The following is a 17,687-nucleotide window of genomic DNA, read 5'->3' on the forward strand; positions in this document are numbered from 1 at the left end:
GTCCAGAAAAAGAACTTCATGGCCTCCTAATCATAGGGAAACTGAACAAGTGGATCCAGAATTAATTAGATTAGCAAACCTGGCATCAGAAAGCAACCGTCACCTATATGCCTTTAACAACTCTTAACTTGCTCGTAACTTTATTCTTAACTTTATCCTAATATTTCTTTTGACTTTCTTGACACAAATCACTTTCATTTCCCTGCTAACATGGATTACTAAGTTAACTAGTGAATCCTAAGTAAGAGTAACCTACTGAAAGTGCTGCTAAAGAATATCTTGACCAGGCAGATGTATCTTGTCTTCAAAGGTCTTCTCAGAAAACATATGCTACCTAATGCCTCTAAGATCTGAGGGAGCAATGTGAAGATCAAACATACTTTTTCCAGTCATATCACAAGTGAGACTATTTCCTTCAACTTGCACTTGAAAAGATACCCAAATAGATTATCATAATTTAGTGTTCACACTTTACACAGGCCAAGTGACACTGCTCAACTCCCAGTTCTTTTCTGCCTATGCAGATACATACTGAAATTCCTTTAACAAGATGATTTTTTTTAATTGGTACTAACACCTTTTATGTTGAAAAGAAACTCTTTCAAAGCACTGAGTGGAATAAAAAGTAAGTACTGAAAACTTAGAAGAACAAGTGAAATATATTTAAACTTTGATAGGAGGAATAAACAAAGTATTTTAAAGAGAACAGGGCACTTTGTCTCGAGGGATGTACCTCTTCACTTTACAGTAGCCTCCTTGCTTCTTCTTAAGTTAAAAATAAAATCAATTATACCAACAACCTAAACAGACAACCGGTCTTTTGGTTAAAACTGTCTGTGGGTAAACAGAGACTAGCATATAGCAAACTTATAACTCTTCTTTACTTTAATTTCAACTTCACAAACCTCAAAAAAAAAAAGTAGAAAAAAATTAGTCTAACATATAAAAGATGCACATATGTTTCCAATGCATATGGATACTGACTTTCTTTTTCATCCTATCCTAGGCTTATAGCTCTACGCGTACTTAGACCTGTTTTTACTCTGTCATTGATGTGTGTCAATTCTAAACTGACCTGAAAAGGAAAGAATAGGACAGCACCTGACAAGAGGGTGGTGGGCAGCACACCACCTACATAGAGAGGCATATTCAGCTCACACATATACAGGTGCGTGACCTCTTCAGTGAACTGAATGAAGGCAGCACATCTACTTTCAAAGTTGAATCTGCTCATAAGAAAAAAGTGGCAAGATTGGAACTGTAGGAAAGATTAAAACTTTCAGAAAGCTAAAAATTCTCTCTCTAATCCCTATCACCCCACATGCAGCTAAGACACTGTCCAGAAAGTGAAATTTTGCACAACAGAAAAGTTAGGGAGATTGCTATGTCAGGAGTAAAGTATCATCTCTGCTCTATGGGGTTCCCAAGAATCTTCAATCCAGTATCCTTTTCCGAAAAGTTTGCTATCAACTGTTTCATCAAAACAACCTTTAGAAACCCTTTCTTTTCCAACAAAATTCTGTTTTAAGGTTACTAAACTGCTCTAGAATTCTGTCATGTTACAGTTCATTAACTGTCACTGGATTTTACTTTACTGTTATTTAATGACAGAGGTTGCATAGTTCTTACTATTTTTATAAATGTGAGGATGTGAAATTAGGAGATCTTTAAAATGGCTACCATTTTATCTAATATCAGAATCTCTTCTTTTTCTTATTAATTGCAAAAAAAAAAAAAAAAGGTTTTCAGACAATTTCAAAATGCTCAAAAAGTCAATTCTGACATAGTATGAGTAGTTGCAATTCTATGCAAGACACCAAGTCTATATTTGGTGTAAAAAAAGAGTTGCCTTAGGCCCGATTCCAGTCAGTGGAGTCACTCACAGTTTTACAGTCAACATGGCAGGTACAGATTTCATTCAATGTCTTAAGTAGTTTATGTGGTTCTGTCTGCTATTATGAAAAGAATCATAAATGTATACAAAAAAATTTAATTCTTTATCCTGCATCCATTAAATGTCTCACAGGATTCCAGGCCACCTCCTCACACATGTAAGTAAAAGCCGAAGAATAAAAAGCAAGGACTGATTTTATCTCAAGGTTATGGAAACATCATTAAACCATAAAACCATGGTGTCAAAAATTTATCTTGACATTAGAAAATGTCTCAGTGGAGTTAAAGCCTTATCATGTAATTAACTGCAGATAATTCTATTTAATACTGAGGATGAGAATTTAAAAACAGTCACAACCTTGATAAATGGCATGTTAAATAAACTGGAGCTTCTGAAGAGTTATCAGATAGCAAGAATGAAAAAACCCAACTCCAGCTCAAAGGACAGTTGACACAAAAGCAAATTGTCTAGTAAGGACAGGACAACACAGTCAAAAAGGAAGGTACTTCTAAAACACCTCCCCATCCAGTACAGCTGATATTTTCCACAGGTCTTATGCAAAGTAAAAATACATTGGGGTGAAATTCTGTTCCCATGGAAAGAAATGGCAAAACTTTCTTTCATTTTCGATGGGAAGTTTCCACAAGTTTGCACTCAAGGGGACTCTCTGCCCATTAAGCATCACAAGCAAGTGAGTAAAACTGTAATTAATTCTCACAAAGACAAAAGCAGTGGCCAGCAAACAAGGAGGACTGTTTAAAAGAGCTTCCGAGAAGCTTTTTTGACTGAAATCAGGTTGGAGATTTTCCAAGAACTATCTGGAATTTAGTCATCTCGCTGCAGGACCATTTTTCTCTTTTGTTTGGCTGTCTGCTTATTTTCCTCCTTGAGGATCCAGCATCAAACAGAATAAAAAATGACCTTTGACTGGATCTTTTTGTGGTATGCAATGAAAGAACTGATCCAAAAAAGTTCAATGTTAGAATAAGCACCTATTGAACTTGAAAGGAATGTTGGAAGAGGTTGGGAAAACAAGATTACATCTTGAAGTCATGTATCTGTAGTATTTCTTTATTCTATGACCACACAGAGAAGTCATCACAGCTGGTCTTTTTTAGAGTTACACTACAGAGAAGAGACCGCATAAGTCTTTTATCAGAGACTTTACAGTTCCAAAGCCTTAAACTTTACCTGCTGGGAATAAGCATCCCTATTCAGCTTAAGGAAAAAAAACCAGTATTTTTTCCATTGACATTCAGCTTATCTTCCAAAAAACATTTTATGGGAGTGGCAGAAAATGACTGCTGCTACCTCACTAGGGATGGGGACATATTAAAATTATGTTTTAATATAATGCCATACTTCATAACACACTCATCTGACAACCAACTTGGGAAGGCTATAAACCACTACATGGAAAATCAGAGTGTGACAATAGAGCTTTCCAAAAAGCATTATGCTTGACAGAACTCTGAACGAGATACTAATTTTACTCACATGTAAAGCATATGCGTATAGTTGGTCGACAGCTCCTTTCTCCCAACCAACTCACCTGTTCAGTCCGATTCTTCTCTCCCTTCTGTCAATTCTTTTTGTTATTAGTGATATGAAGTACCTGTACCCATGATAGGTCTATGTCATTTGCTATCCATTTTCCTAGGGCAGACTATCACACAGACTCAGTAAAATGAGCAAAAGAAGGAAATGAGACCTACTTTAATGGTCTGAGAGTCTCTGAATTTCCAGAAGAAGAAAACGAACAAAAAAAAGCAACAACAACTTAAAAACTTGGTACTTTGCAGTACATTCAATAGGGTAGAGACAAATTCACAGTCAACATAAGGAATATGTTGAGTTAAAAATATCTTTGTGATAGCAAAGCTATAGTGGGTCAAATGTTGTCATTAACAGGAGCGTTCCTAGCTCTCCAGTTAACAGAATATGGAGCTAGGAAGTCTCGACTTTCACTCTGCCCTTGATGTCCACTTGCATCACCTTGGTAAAACACATGGGACGGAAGAGGAGGTGCGCATATGTGCAGATGCTTGTGCATGCATGTAGATAAAAAATTTAAAAAGCTTCCTTATTTTCTTCACCAGTGTACCAATATATTGAGCAATGATCACACTGCTCCTGTAAAGCCACCACAGCCAGCCTTCATCTTAAGCTTATTATTACATAGAAGGCAACAACATTTGTAAAGAATTTCTTAGAAGCTGCGACTCAGTTCAAACCGGTTAGGCAGTGATCATCTTCTGATACTCAGCCTTATCTTCAGCTGTACAAATTCTCTAAACCAGATAACACAGTGTGCATATTTCATGTGAAATGCATCTGACAAAATTCAGGCCAAACCAGCATGCCAACACAAGACAGTAAGTCTGAGCGGAGACTAGGTAGTGCATAAGGTTTTTATCCGAGTCCTTTTGACTGGGTGCATTTTAGCCTGTGTGTTTTTTCAGGGAAAATTGCAACTTTACATCACAGCAGTCTAATCACCAACAAAAAAAAAATCCAGAAAAACAATACAGTTTATTATATTACTCCTACTCCTTCCGTCCATAGCAGAAAGGATTCGACAATTGTGCAAACAGATTAAAAAAAATGTAAAGAATCATATATTGCATTTTTATTTAATTTCTTTAAAAGAGGCTCTTCCTTTTGTTTATATCAGAAGAAAAACATCTAAGAGTTTGACTTCATAAGAAAACGCTTATTAAAACAACTAAAACATGTATGAGTTAAGATAAATCTTATGGTACAATCATTTAGGTTGATTGACTCAATTGGTTTTGAACTTGTTTGGTTTTTAATGCAACTTTTTTTTTTCCCCAGGAGCTTTACCATGATAATTTAAAAACAGAAAAGAAAAAATATCCTCTGGCTGCTGCTTTAATTTTGAAGTGTTACAATTATATAAACGCTATACTTCTGCTTAAATACTGACTGAATAGAAAAAATAAATAGTTTGATTTCACCTTGTCATATATCACATTCTGGATGTATCTACTGAACTCCCACTCAAAAATAAATCAAGGACACAGGGAAAGGATAATTTATGAGTTGTCAAGCAATCACATTTTAACACTTACTTTTGTGAAGATCTGAAAAAAGTCAATTGCAGGTGGCAAGTGAGACACATCCTGGATCTCCGTTTTCAAATACAGTTGCAACGTCTGTGCAAGGTGCCTGAGGCCGTCTTTCATTTCTTCACTTAACTGTTCAATATCTTAAGGGGGAAAAAAAAAAAAAAGTGTATCATGTCATAAACAGAACCTTTTGCTAACATTTTGAAAATGTCCAATGGCAGCCATACAGTCTAGACATTTCCAGTCCTAGAATTAATCTTGACAGAGGGCAATTTTGACAGAGGGCAGATATTTGTCATTTTTTGTGACAGCTACCTATCAACACACAGCAGAGTTTATCAGGTTCCTACTGCCAAATCATATGAATACAATAGTGAGTTAAAGATCAAAAGCCAATAGATAAAGCAGATGTGTAAGCAGATGTAAGATATCACATACGAAAATTAGGCATCTAGGTTTGTAACATTAAAAATGTGCTTGAAAGCTTCTGCAGCAGTACCTTCCTCATTGCAGCAGTGCATATTTTTATACTGTATTATCCATAGATGTGTCAAAAACACTTTATGCTGGCAGATCAAAAGGGAAAGTATTTTAGAGACAAAAGTAGTTTCATACACAGCCGCTGGTAAACGGAATGGATATGGAAGAACATTAAGCAAATATCATTTTATTAAATACTAAAGCACCATTATTCATGCTTTACAGATAGGAATCCTGAAGCAGAAAGAAACATAGTGCCTTATTTTCTAATGCATGACCTGATCATGCATGCATCAGGTCACTGATAACATGGAAAGTGAAACTCAGCTGCCCTAGTAAGTTCAGTGCCTGATTACTCGCTTCACATTTTCTTTTTCCTGACAGTTAGCACAAAATGAATAAGGCCTAAATGGAGAACGTGAAGGTGAACAGATTCAAGCATCAGTCTGTAACAAAGGGCAAATAGGATTATTATGCACTATGAATCAATTTCACCTCTGCATAATAGTGAATTGTTATTTTATTTTAAACACCTATCCTCAATGGGAACGGAAATAACATTTTACCAAGAAAGCTTCTTCCCCGTACTTTAGATCCAAGCTTGTTGGCCTCCTGGAAGGCCAATTCAAGATCTGTGTTCCTCTTTAAAGCTATCTCCTAGTCACTCACTTAAAAAGAGGATGCAATTAAAGCAGATGTTGCTGGGTTTGGTTAAACAGCTGTCTAGTGTGTACAATACTTGGGCTTCTGTGCTCTATCCCACCTGCCATCCCTCTGCTTGAAGGTACTGGCTACTTTGTAGGTTGTAAATTGGCTATCATGGAATTTCATTTCACACACACCACACAAGTGAGCTGCTTTAATAATCTCCTGTGAACTACTTCTGGCAGAGCACTAAATGCTGGCTTACTGAAATGGCCAGTACCCATGGTTAGCTACCAGTCAGGAGTCTTCCAGTGGAACCAGCTACAATTTGCTTCTAGTCTGGTATGGGTTTCGTTATTTGCAAAGTCTTTGGTTCTGTTTAGACTTTCTCTGGAGCCACTGAGGGCCACCCTGGTTAGCTGAATGATGCAATCCTATCAGTACACCGTATTATGGCAAATGTACCCCTCTTCATGCTACATACAGAGTTCAAGAAGCATCTATATTATCTATTGTATATTGTTTCTATTTCAGCATAAAGTAACACCTTCCAAGATCTGCTCCCATTGCAATGGTCAGTCGTTGCTGCTGAAGTGCCATCTACAAGCCATGCCTGGGGTGACTCTGCAACATGCTGAGCAAGCAATGACTCCAGAGGAATCTTAAGGGTGGTCTGTCCCTACCAGGGTTAGGGAGAGAGACATGTTCTCCCAGAGCAGTCAGATTCAGCTCCTCACAAAGTTCAAACCAGTTAGTACTAAGAATGCTGAGATATGCCCCTCCATACCTGGCACAAAGCCTATTTAACCAAAGTATTTGCCTTTTTATAGCTACCCACAGTGCTATCTGTGTGCATCTTAACAGCGCAGACATTTGAGGGTGATCTTGCAAGTCTGAATGAATGTTTATGTTAGAAATCCAGATGTGTGCTCTTCACAAGGTATGGAAATCTCTGGTATAGCAAAGTATCATATCTATGAGGACTGTGTCTTCAAGAAAAGCAGTAAACTTTTAGATGACTGGAAAACTCAAGTTTAAAAAAATTTAAAAAAAATCATAAACATACACTTGCATTTCTTATATAATATTCCTTTGAAACTAAAGATGCTTTTTCCTTCAAACGTAATTTTTCAAGTCGTCATGTCATTCATCTGAAACTACCTGACACACATTGCAAAATGTATTATGACAAAGAGAGGAAGGCATGATTTGCTTCACTATTAGCAAATAAAACACCTCTAGAATGGAGAAGAGTAATTGTGTAAGCAGCACAGTATAAATGGACAGTGCAGTTTAGGACAGATGTGAACAAAAATACCAAATCCAACTGGAACTTCAGGGAGAATTGACAGAGACGAGAGCAGAATGCAATTATCCATGTTGGAATCTGTCCAGGACATCAGAGCTAATGATCCCAGCAAAAAGTCCCACAGAATCTTTAATGGCAAATCATCAAGACCTGGTTTTCACAGCACATCAAGAAGCCAAGGTGAAATGAAATTTGTGAATGTTTTCATTTTGTGTTTTTAAGGAACTGTTTTCAATTGGTTAAGAACCCTGGTGCGAGAGAGAAAATGTTATAAAAGGCCTGTGGAAAGTTTTCTAAATAAGGGGGATTTAATTATTCAGCTCTGATACCGATACAAGTAAAGTAGCAAAAAGTCAGCCCACAGTACAGCACACAAACTCTTTTCTGCATACTGAATCTTGGTAAGTAAAAGCAAAGTTGGTTTCTTAATGATCATAACAAATAGCAAGCCTGTAGAAGCCCGTAAATAAGGAATTGTCTTATAATAAATGAGAACTAGCAAAAGTAACAATGCACACAGACACCGCTCCTACTTAATATGAGTTTCAGGGTACAAAATGAATTTGAAGGAAATATGGAGATGGGCATAGAACTTTATAAAGGGCTAGATACGTCCACATGTTTTTTGGGTTTTGTTTTTGTTTTGTTTTTTGAATATATATATTACATATTTTATTAGATAATTATTTGGTAAGTGTATAAAACTTTATATGCTTTTTTCAGTATATATAGTCACCCACACTGAAAATCACCCAACCGTATAAAGTAACATTGAAAAGTAATAGGGTAAAGGAGACTGAGACAGCATAGTGACAATAACAATTTTCAAATATTTCAGACTTCCAGGGGAAAACAAAACAAAAAACACAGAAAGAAAAAAAGAAAGAAGAAGAAAAAAAAAAAGGGGGAGTATCAATTAGAACTCTATCTGTCATATTTCTGATTAGTGTTGAAACACTATCTTCTATTATACAGATGCTTTCTGAGAAGTTTTTTGCTTCAGAAGATCACAACCTGTATTTCTAGTTTATGTGATTCCCTCCAATGAAATCTTTTCCCCTATATGCTTAGACCTCTAGTGAAAATGGTTTTCTGACTTTCCTATGGACTCTACCAAGTACCAAATGAAAGTAAATCCTTATCAACACCATTTGTAAATTGTGCAGTAAATGGGAAAAGTGTTATGAAATAACAGTAGCTTTTTGAGGATATAGAGACAGCAAAAAGCATCACAGCTACTACAGGTTGTCACAGCATCCCAGAACACTCTTTTTGACTATTCTAACTACAAAACCACAGAGACTGTCTATTCACTCTAGCAAGGAAGCTGTGAAAACAGCAAAAGGAAAGAGTTAGCCAAAACCTCTACATAAGATTATGCAAGCATCAGAGGCCATTTGTACTGTATTCTGTAAAGTATAAACCTCAGTTAATGTCTAGGAGTCCTGAACATCTTGCGCTTTGAAGTTAAGAAGATTACACAGGAATTGTTATTAAAGCTCTTAGAGTAAATACAGATGAAACACTAGATGTGGATCTCTCATGTGCCTCCTCCTAAACTAACTTGCTATGGACCAGCTGTTTCTGTATCAGTGAGAGGACAGTCATCCCACCTGTATCACAGGCTGTATCAGCAGTTACTTCAGAATGAAAATTTTAGTAGAAGCTTCCAGCCATTTAACAGATTTTGGTACCATTTATCCATTGCAGCTCAGGCCTGTTCAATACCAAGCTTCTCTCCAGACAACTTATCACACTATTCCCCTTGTCTCCAGTCAAGTCAAGGGAAGCTGAAATCATCTCCTGAGGGGTACTGAGAAACCTCAGTTTGTACGGAATTACCAGTTACACAAAAATCTTTGCCTACACTAGAGAAAATTGCTGTACAAGCGATCAATATTTCATTTTTAAAGCAAAACTCTTCCCTTCCCTCCAGTTCCTCCTGTGCCACTGTGCAACCAGCCATTGGTACAATAGAGCACCAAAAAGAATTTTTTTCCCTGGATCCCAGCAGTGCCATGAAGCATAGAAGTCCATAGTCTTCATCATTTTAACTTCATTTGAAGCCTCTGGAAATGCTGCTCTTAATTCAGATACCCATCTAATTCCCCATAAACCTTTGTTACACGATTTGAGAATATCCATGGCAGAAGATCCTGATGTTTTAAATTATTGAAATGCATTCCCTCTATCCCTTTTAATTTGTTGCCTTAAGGTCTTTTGCCCTTGTAGTTTGGGAGAAGGCAGCAGAATGTCAGGATATACAGAAGTAAAACGTAATACTAGTTATTGTATTTTTTTATCTTTATGTGTTTTTTATTTCTACCTAACTATATCAATAGATCAAGCTAGTTTATACCCAAAGCTCTGAATAACACTAAAAAATGTTGAGGTAATGAAAATATTCACATTACTCTCTAGAAAATCCCTTTAAGCAAGATGCAAGAATGAACTAAGGATGTATTTCTTCCCTTATAAGTCTTTAACCTTTAACCTACTGCAAAGTCTGGAAAAAATGTTTTCTATTTCAACATTAGCTCTGCTGAGAGTTTATAATGAGCATCCTTTCCTTGCCAAGCAGTTGAAACTTGTGAAACCACAAAAATAATATCTAAGCAATTTTATTTTTTTTTCCTCCATTGAAAAATCATGTAGAAGACATACGCATACCCCTTGTAAATTTTAGATTTCTTTCCTTTTTCTGGAAGTTATTTTGAAGCTTTACACAATAGCACATAAATATTAAAAAAAAACCCCTCAATGTAAAAAATATATGTATTTTTGTATATGTATATAAAAATATTGGCACTGCATGTAATAAAGCAGACATTGGGTAAATTAAAAACAACAGGCCAGATGTACACTGTAAAATGAGAAAAAAAATTAACGCCAAAAAATCAGGTGGAAGTTTTGCTTGAACAAGACACACGTGTTTTTCCCTTGATCTTTGAAAAAACTGGTCTTCCCCACAGAGGTTTTAGCAGGCTGTGTCTTTGATTCTGTTATTCTACAAAGACCTTCAGAAGGCAAGCTGCAAGAAAATCAGATGGCCATTCTGTAAAGCAGAAATTGGAAGCATTTCCTGCAATATGGTTGGCAATTACTTACTTGACTGAAGATCGGAAAAAGAGTAGAGTCTCTCAGAAAGGCATACTGATTGTCTAAGCTGTAGAGAAAAACAGATAATTAACACTTACATAACACACTTTATCTTGAAAACACTCCACAAGATTGATTATTCAATGTGATATGCCTGTAAGATGATTAGGTAAGGCTAACAGCATCAACATAAATCTGGTCATTCCATACTTGCTGTAAACTATCATAAAAATACTAAAAACTTTTCTCGGTGTTATAACACTTTCTACTAATTTTTTTTTTTTTTTTTTAACTTCAGCAGCCTAACCTAAGTAATTTACTTTGGCCCTTCACACTATAATTGAAGCAATTTATGAGGTTAGCAGTCTCAGATTTCACGTGACTCTAATTAATGTACAGTATAGCTAGGTACATATTTGCCCTTTAAAAACAATCATGAACACACACTTCCCAACAATGCATAAAGTAAGATATTAAATCATATTCTATCACCTCAGACCACAGCAAATGCACATGTTTTTATCCAAGACAGACAGCATCATGGCAGGGTCAGCAAAAAAATGGGCAAATCCTTTTTGCTTTACAATCCCACACAGTCATAAGCTGCTTAACCTAACAGAAAATTTAGTCCACATAAATTAATCAAACTGTGGGAATGTCAAACACCCAGGACTTCCAAGAGAGTTTAGGGGGAAAAAAAAAAGTAATTGAGATTAAAAGAACCCAACATTGAAAGCATGGCATTGTGCCCTCTAAAGGAAGGGCTAGCTAACAGTGTTTCTGTCCTTATCACTCATCCAAATAAGGCTGAATGAGGTTCCCAGTGAAGTTAATGGAAAAGCACCAATAACTTCAGTAGTATCGAAGAAAAAACAGTGTCCCTCTGTGCTTTCCTTCTAGGCACAAATAAGTTTAGAATGCTACCACATAGTCACAGGAAGAGAAAGTCAATAAATAGGTCCCTTGAGCTTAATTATGTCCATTTTAGTATCTCTTGATCCTTTCAGCATTTCTGCAAATTAATCAGTAATCTTGCAGTGCAATATGCAGTCCAATTTTGTTCGGCAATCCCAGTCACTTCAGCTTTCTAGCTCTTAATTACATTAAAAATGTAGAGTGAAAAAGAATTTATCTGCATCTGCTACACTAAATAAATCTAAAAGAATGTCACTTACTAGTTTAAAAACAATCCTGCCAGCAAGTCTGACAGAGTCTGGAGGAAAATTAGGCTCGATGCTCTTAAGACACCTGCATTCCTGCTTGTGGTCCAGCCAAGCTTCTTTCTATTAGGATTTTTTAAAAAGGAAGAGAAAAAGAACTGCATGTTATTTTATGAAACATATATCCTATTTTTTTTATCTATAGACACATATATTTTATATATATGGTTATTTATATTTATATATGCACACAAACACGCTCAGCCTCGCCATGGGCTGGACCTGGGGATATAGAACCACAACAACATCACAGCCATTGAGCTGGGCTGGGAGGAACAGCTGCAGAGGCAAAACAGCTTCAAAGGACGAGGAAGGGGACCTTTCTCGGGTCCTGATGTCGACTGACTCTTGCAGCCTCCAACCCAGGAAACCTTGGATGCCGACTGCCAAAGAAACAGCAGCACACGCTTTACCAGCATAGTCTAAGACTGCAGCTATAACATCAGTGCTGTGGAAAGGGACAGGCTGGGTTATCCACTCCAACCAACCCCATCATGCCATTCCCTCCTCTAACGTAATTAATTGTGTAACTGATACTATGGACACTGGAGCTACAGCAGTACAGGTTCAGGACACAACAGTATCACCATTATGCTACCCCAGAATTTAACTTTACCTTTAAGAAAACCTAAGAGAAACACAAACAAAAAACTGTATGGTCAAGTTCCCTGTCCAGTTCCTTGCCACTACAAACCTTACTTCAGTCTGCTTCATGCTACTGTCTGACAACATAGTTCGTACCATACTTTTTCAAACATTGTATCAGATGCCTTTAATGCACAAAAAGAACATGTAAAGATAGAATGAAAACTGCACAGAAACCTAGAAGAAATACCCTCATTTTTTCTCCCATGTTCCTGCCATACAAATAATTTTCTTTACCTTTATGCAACTTGCTGTAAATAGCATCATCAGCTTAGTTCAAATTGATATCACCATTCCAGGTAGCTGAAATTTTTACTAGATAAATAAATGGTGTCCAATTCTCATTTAATTGTGGCAAGAAGAGATGGAGCTGCATACTTCACAAGATTGGAGAGAACTAAAAGGAATGCTAAAATTTCCTCTACTTAGTTCCACCAACACACACAACACTCTAGGCAAGTGTTCACTCAGCAATCAAGACCACAGAGGCCTTCAGAGTCTATCCACTTTACCAAAATGCAGCTGCTCTAAAGCAATGGTCAAGTTTTCCACGCTGCAAAAACTGTCCCCAAAGATCGCTGAGCTGATAAGCCATTAATGCCAATTAATTCCAGGAAGGACTGGTGATGACATTTTCACAGTTCAGACCAGGAATGGTCTCTGTAACCAAAATTTACCAAAACAGAAGACGGAACCAAAAATATTTTAGTTGCATGTGCTACCTGCACCTGCAATTTTTGTTTCATGGACCACTTTTATCAGAGTAGCAGACAAAGACTAACACTTCCATAGCAGAGAAGAGACAGGATGAGAAGGTGAGGGGAAGCTGCTATATATTGAAATATGTCATTCCGCCCCCACCCCCTTGGCCCCCCCCCTCCTGAAATCAGTGTGGAAGAGCAACAAGAATGAGTCTTCACCTAAAGAAAAATGTTGGAAGAGACAGTCAATTTCTGATCACCTTTTTTTTTTTTTGCCTTCTGTCTGACAAGCTGAAAATTCTCTTTATAATTTACAAAAACTCCAAGCCCATCTCATTAACATAGTACATATTTACACATTTTATTTATACATTCACAGTATATGTTTGAAGCCACCCAGCTATTTCAAATACTTTTAAAAAGCAAACTGAAAAAACAGGGCACAAAAAAAATTGCTACAATGACAAGAACTCAGAATAACCAAGGGCTTCTGAAGGTGACGTTTTCTCATAGATATGCAGTAAGGAAAAAAAACCCGAACTCAGAAAAACAGCTTCTGTTAGGTAACTGCCACACAGAAAATGATAAAATATCTAATATAAAGAAATTACATGTTCAGCAATAAAAAAAGAGGGAATGGCAGAGATATGTGCAAGTGCACTTCACACCTGTAGATGCTGACATGCTAGTTGTAAAGATTACAAAGGCTATCACAGAATTTTTTCTTAAGCTGCATTTAAGTGGAGGAATTGTTTTAGGTAACTAGGTTTCAGCACCAGTAGCATTTTTTCTATTTCATTCAGGGTTTTTTTTTTCCCCCCTTTGGCTTACACATAATAAATAAATTGGACTTTTTATTTCTTTCAGATACATGGGAGATTTGTGATTTCATTTCCTTTACCCATAACTCTACAAGGGGAAAAAATGACACCAAGAAGGTATTAATCCAAATACAGTTAGTGTCACATGCTGTCTGGCAAATAAAAGTTAAGTATCTAGTGCTGAATAGAATTATTCTTGTCTAGAAGAAACAAGGTCGTGCTTGTAAATGTCCAGACATCATTTTGTGTAATATAATTATATTGGCATTTTTATCCCACTTAAACTAAAATTGTTCTTTGGAGTAAGCTGTCAAATTTTTTCCCTACATAAATGTTGCACAGAATTTTAAACATGCTAGAGGTGACATCAAAATGATTAATAGCTTACCCAACCTATAAAGCCCTAATGAGATGAAATATGCAGTACCACATAGCATCATATGCCACGTTTCTTTGAGATGCGTTCCCACGTGAGAAAACAGTTCAAACACATGCCTTTTGCAAAACAGCACTTCGGCCGAAACCGATGCCAAAGAGGAATTAGTCTGACTCCTCTGCAGAAGGAGCGCTGGAACGGGGACTGCCATTCACTTCCTTCCAACTGGCTGGGGAGAGGGGAAAAAGCTCCAAATGCATTAAGTATAATGAAATTCAACAATATTTCTTCTCACTACCAGTACAACAAGGATACAAATTACAGAACAATATGAAACCATGAAGATTTGTGACACCGGAGAGACCTACTTTTAAGGTCGGACTCTAACAATACTTATGGGTGGGCTTATATTAGTCCCACAGTTCTCCATGGGAGGTTTTCTTATCTCTGCATATCCTGGGTTTCACTCAAGGTTTTTATATCCCATATCCAGCATGAGGATAAATACTACAGTGCAGAGGTATGGCCACCTGGTACAACCGTTCTCCCTCCCCACCAGGGAAGGTCTTCCAATTTTGCAACAGATTTTTTTCCTCTGTTAGAAATGAATGCTATCAGAAAGAGGCAAAGAAAGACAAGTAAACAGTGCAGGGCAGTACCCAGCCGTCCTCCTCTGAGCTTCACTATGCTTAGTAACTCAGAAAGAATATCCTTCCTTTTATCTCCTCCCAAATCATAGTCTCTCATTCAAGCTCAATGTATCCCAAGTGCAATTCCTCAGGCTTTACCCAAGTGAAAAGGGTCAGCAACCACATGGCTTAGGAGATAGTGCAGCATATAGCTATTTACTGCTGGCAGACTGAGAGTCCGCCCACTCAAACCAGCACCACACAAACACCAATGCATCACTGGGTTTCACTGGACAACCCAAGCCCAGGATCACCTCCTGCTGGCTCAGGGCATGGGCAAAGACCCCTTGCATCTGCCTGCAAAGACCCCTTGCATATTTTTAGCTGAGCTGTTTTGCCAATGTGCATCCATTCTTGCACAGACATATGCTATCCCTGTCTCCCAACAGTCCCTAACCCTACAGAAGATCCTAAACCAATGTTTATGAAATGAAGGCTTCCCTTGTCTCCTGTGCAGAACCAAAAAAATGAATGCCTCCTGCAGATTAGCATGCTAATGAAAAGCAGTTAAAGACTAGAGGTCATAAAAAAAAAAAAAATTCAAAGTGGGATATTTTTCCATTGGAAGTTTTTGATTTCTTAAAAGACATAATTTGTAATTTCCAAAGGATCATTCAAATTTTTACAGAATGTCTTTTTTTTTTTTTAATCAAGTCATTTCAATAATGTTTGATAATGGCACATTCTGAATTCTGCCTGAAATGACTCTCCCATTTGTCAGGGAATATCATCTATATCACTGGTCTCCAATCTATGGGATGCACCAAATTAATTAACATTGCCAAGGGAGATCACAGCAGTCATTATGAGGAGCAGCAGACATGGTAACTCTATATTTGGAGGACACCCCGACAACGTAACACTGCTAAAAGACAGCTCCAGGAAATCAGGCATCAACACGTGGCAAAGGGGCTACAACAGAGAAGTGTGGAGGAGGGGCAAAAGTCAATGAGGTCCAACTGAAAAAACATTGAAAAGCAAAAGGTCTACATATACTTGATCCTGAAATCAGAATTCCGTTGAAAAATGTCAGCCCAAAGGATGTCTTGTGATAACTTCCAGTCCCACATTTCTAATATTTTTGAAGTAAATTAAAGTGTTAAAAGTGAAAGCAAACTGCTTCAACTGGCCTGAAAAAAAAAAAAAAATGGGAAATGTTGAAATTTGGCACAACTCACTTGAAATTTTCAATATTGACATTATGGAGATTTCTACAAACTAGAAATTCTAATTCCCATATAGTTTTGTTCAGGACTCCTTGCTCTGCCCACGTATCTCCTTAAAGGATAACAATTCTCACAGTAAGTTCCAAAAAGGGAAAGATCTTTCAAAAGACTATTTCTTCTCCTACAGGTTAGCCTGAAGACAGTTTTTCTTAACCACCTGACATTTTAAATTAAAATGAAGATTTTTACAAGATATTTGCAGTTTTAAAAATGGCTCATTTTGGTACATCCTAACATAGAAATCCCCTGCTACATTTATTTTTAAGTTTCCTTCACAAAGTCCACGTTTATACTAAACATAGTTCAGCCGATCAGATTAATCTCTTTTTTTGTCATTTTTACATTAATTCTGATTTCATTTAATGTATTAACCAGAAAACCCCAGAAAAGTGACAGTTATTAAGCCTAATCTAAGTGTTTTGAGTCGTAGGATTCATTTAACACACATCAAAAAATAATCAAATCATTCTGCAACTAAGTGTAAATTGTAAATCCAACCGCACAATTTGCATTTCAAAGTTATCTGTATTTATAAAACTAAAATAGTCCTGATCTGCCAATATTCACTTTTTTAAATGTGCAAACTACAATTTCATTCAATACCCTGCTGTTTATTTCGTTCAGCAGTTAGTTCAATTAGAAGTGCACATATTAACGAATTGCACTAAAGCTACAGAAGCTAAGTAGAACACAATGCCTTTGGCTCGGTCAAGGAGAGCTTTGCTAACGGCATCTATAAAACCAGAGCTGCACAGTAGTTTAGCTAGCTTATCAAAAGAAATATGAATTAGAGGACAGTCCTCAAAAGCAAAGAGACCTGGCTGGTCTCAGTTTTATCTGGATCATCTGCCCTGAGTCGTCAATCCCAATAAATTCACTGTTTTGACTAGAAAACAACATTTTTTCAGTTATTCCTAATTGCTACCTAATATCACATGATATTATATAATATTAATTCAATATTAATTTATTGCTATCAACAGTTCAAGATATTATGTAACAGTAAATACACAGTATTTTACGTGCAGATTACTTTTAGCAGCAGTAGCCTGTCTCCCTGAAATCAATACCTACAACTGTGGATGGCTTCAAGCACATGAACCCTAGCGCTGGAAGCACAAAGCAAAGATACTCAAGATGGCTTCATGCTATCCACTGTGAATCCTTGAAGTTCATGGAGTTGTTTTTCCCAAGGAGGAAGACCCATTTCCTACCTTCATTGCTACTACACCAAAACTGGAACAGGGTATTGTATTACACCTTGCAGATTTGCCAGCACAGTCTCATTTCACATTAGAGACTTGCCAATAGAAGCTTTACCAATGACTCTCCCAGCAGATATTTGCTTTAAACTCTCCCAGCAGATATTTGCTTTAAACTTACCTTAAAAATACTCTGGTCTTTTATATTCTTCACAGTCATATTTTCCTTATGATCTCCCACAATAAATCTACCTTTGGCATTATTATTGATGCTACAGTAAGTGCCTAATG

The 17,687-nt window shown here is 36.9% G+C and overlaps 1 protein-coding gene across 3 annotated transcripts in view; it reads right to left on the reverse strand.

Moving 5' to 3' along the window:
- SMYD3 (SET and MYND domain containing 3) overlaps positions 1-17,687 on the reverse strand; it is a 427,585-nt gene that overhangs the window by 357,343 nt on the left and 52,555 nt on the right. For all 3 annotated transcript variants that reach the window (XM_075496038.1, XM_075496040.1, XM_075496039.1), the window contains exons 3-5: positions 11,692-11,799; positions 10,526-10,583; positions 4,987-5,123 (exon numbers count right to left, since the gene is read on the reverse strand). In XM_075496038.1, the coding sequence (XP_075352153.1) occupies positions 4,987-5,123; positions 10,526-10,583; positions 11,692-11,799 (303 nt within the window). The remainder of the gene's footprint in view (positions 1-4,986; positions 5,124-10,525; positions 10,584-11,691; positions 11,800-17,687) is intronic.

Source organism: Mycteria americana, chromosome 3 (assembly GCF_035582795.1).
Source record: "Mycteria americana isolate JAX WOST 10 ecotype Jacksonville Zoo and Gardens chromosome 3, USCA_MyAme_1.0, whole genome shotgun sequence".
NCBI classification, from domain to species: Eukaryota; Metazoa; Chordata; class Aves; order Ciconiiformes; family Ciconiidae; genus Mycteria; species Mycteria americana.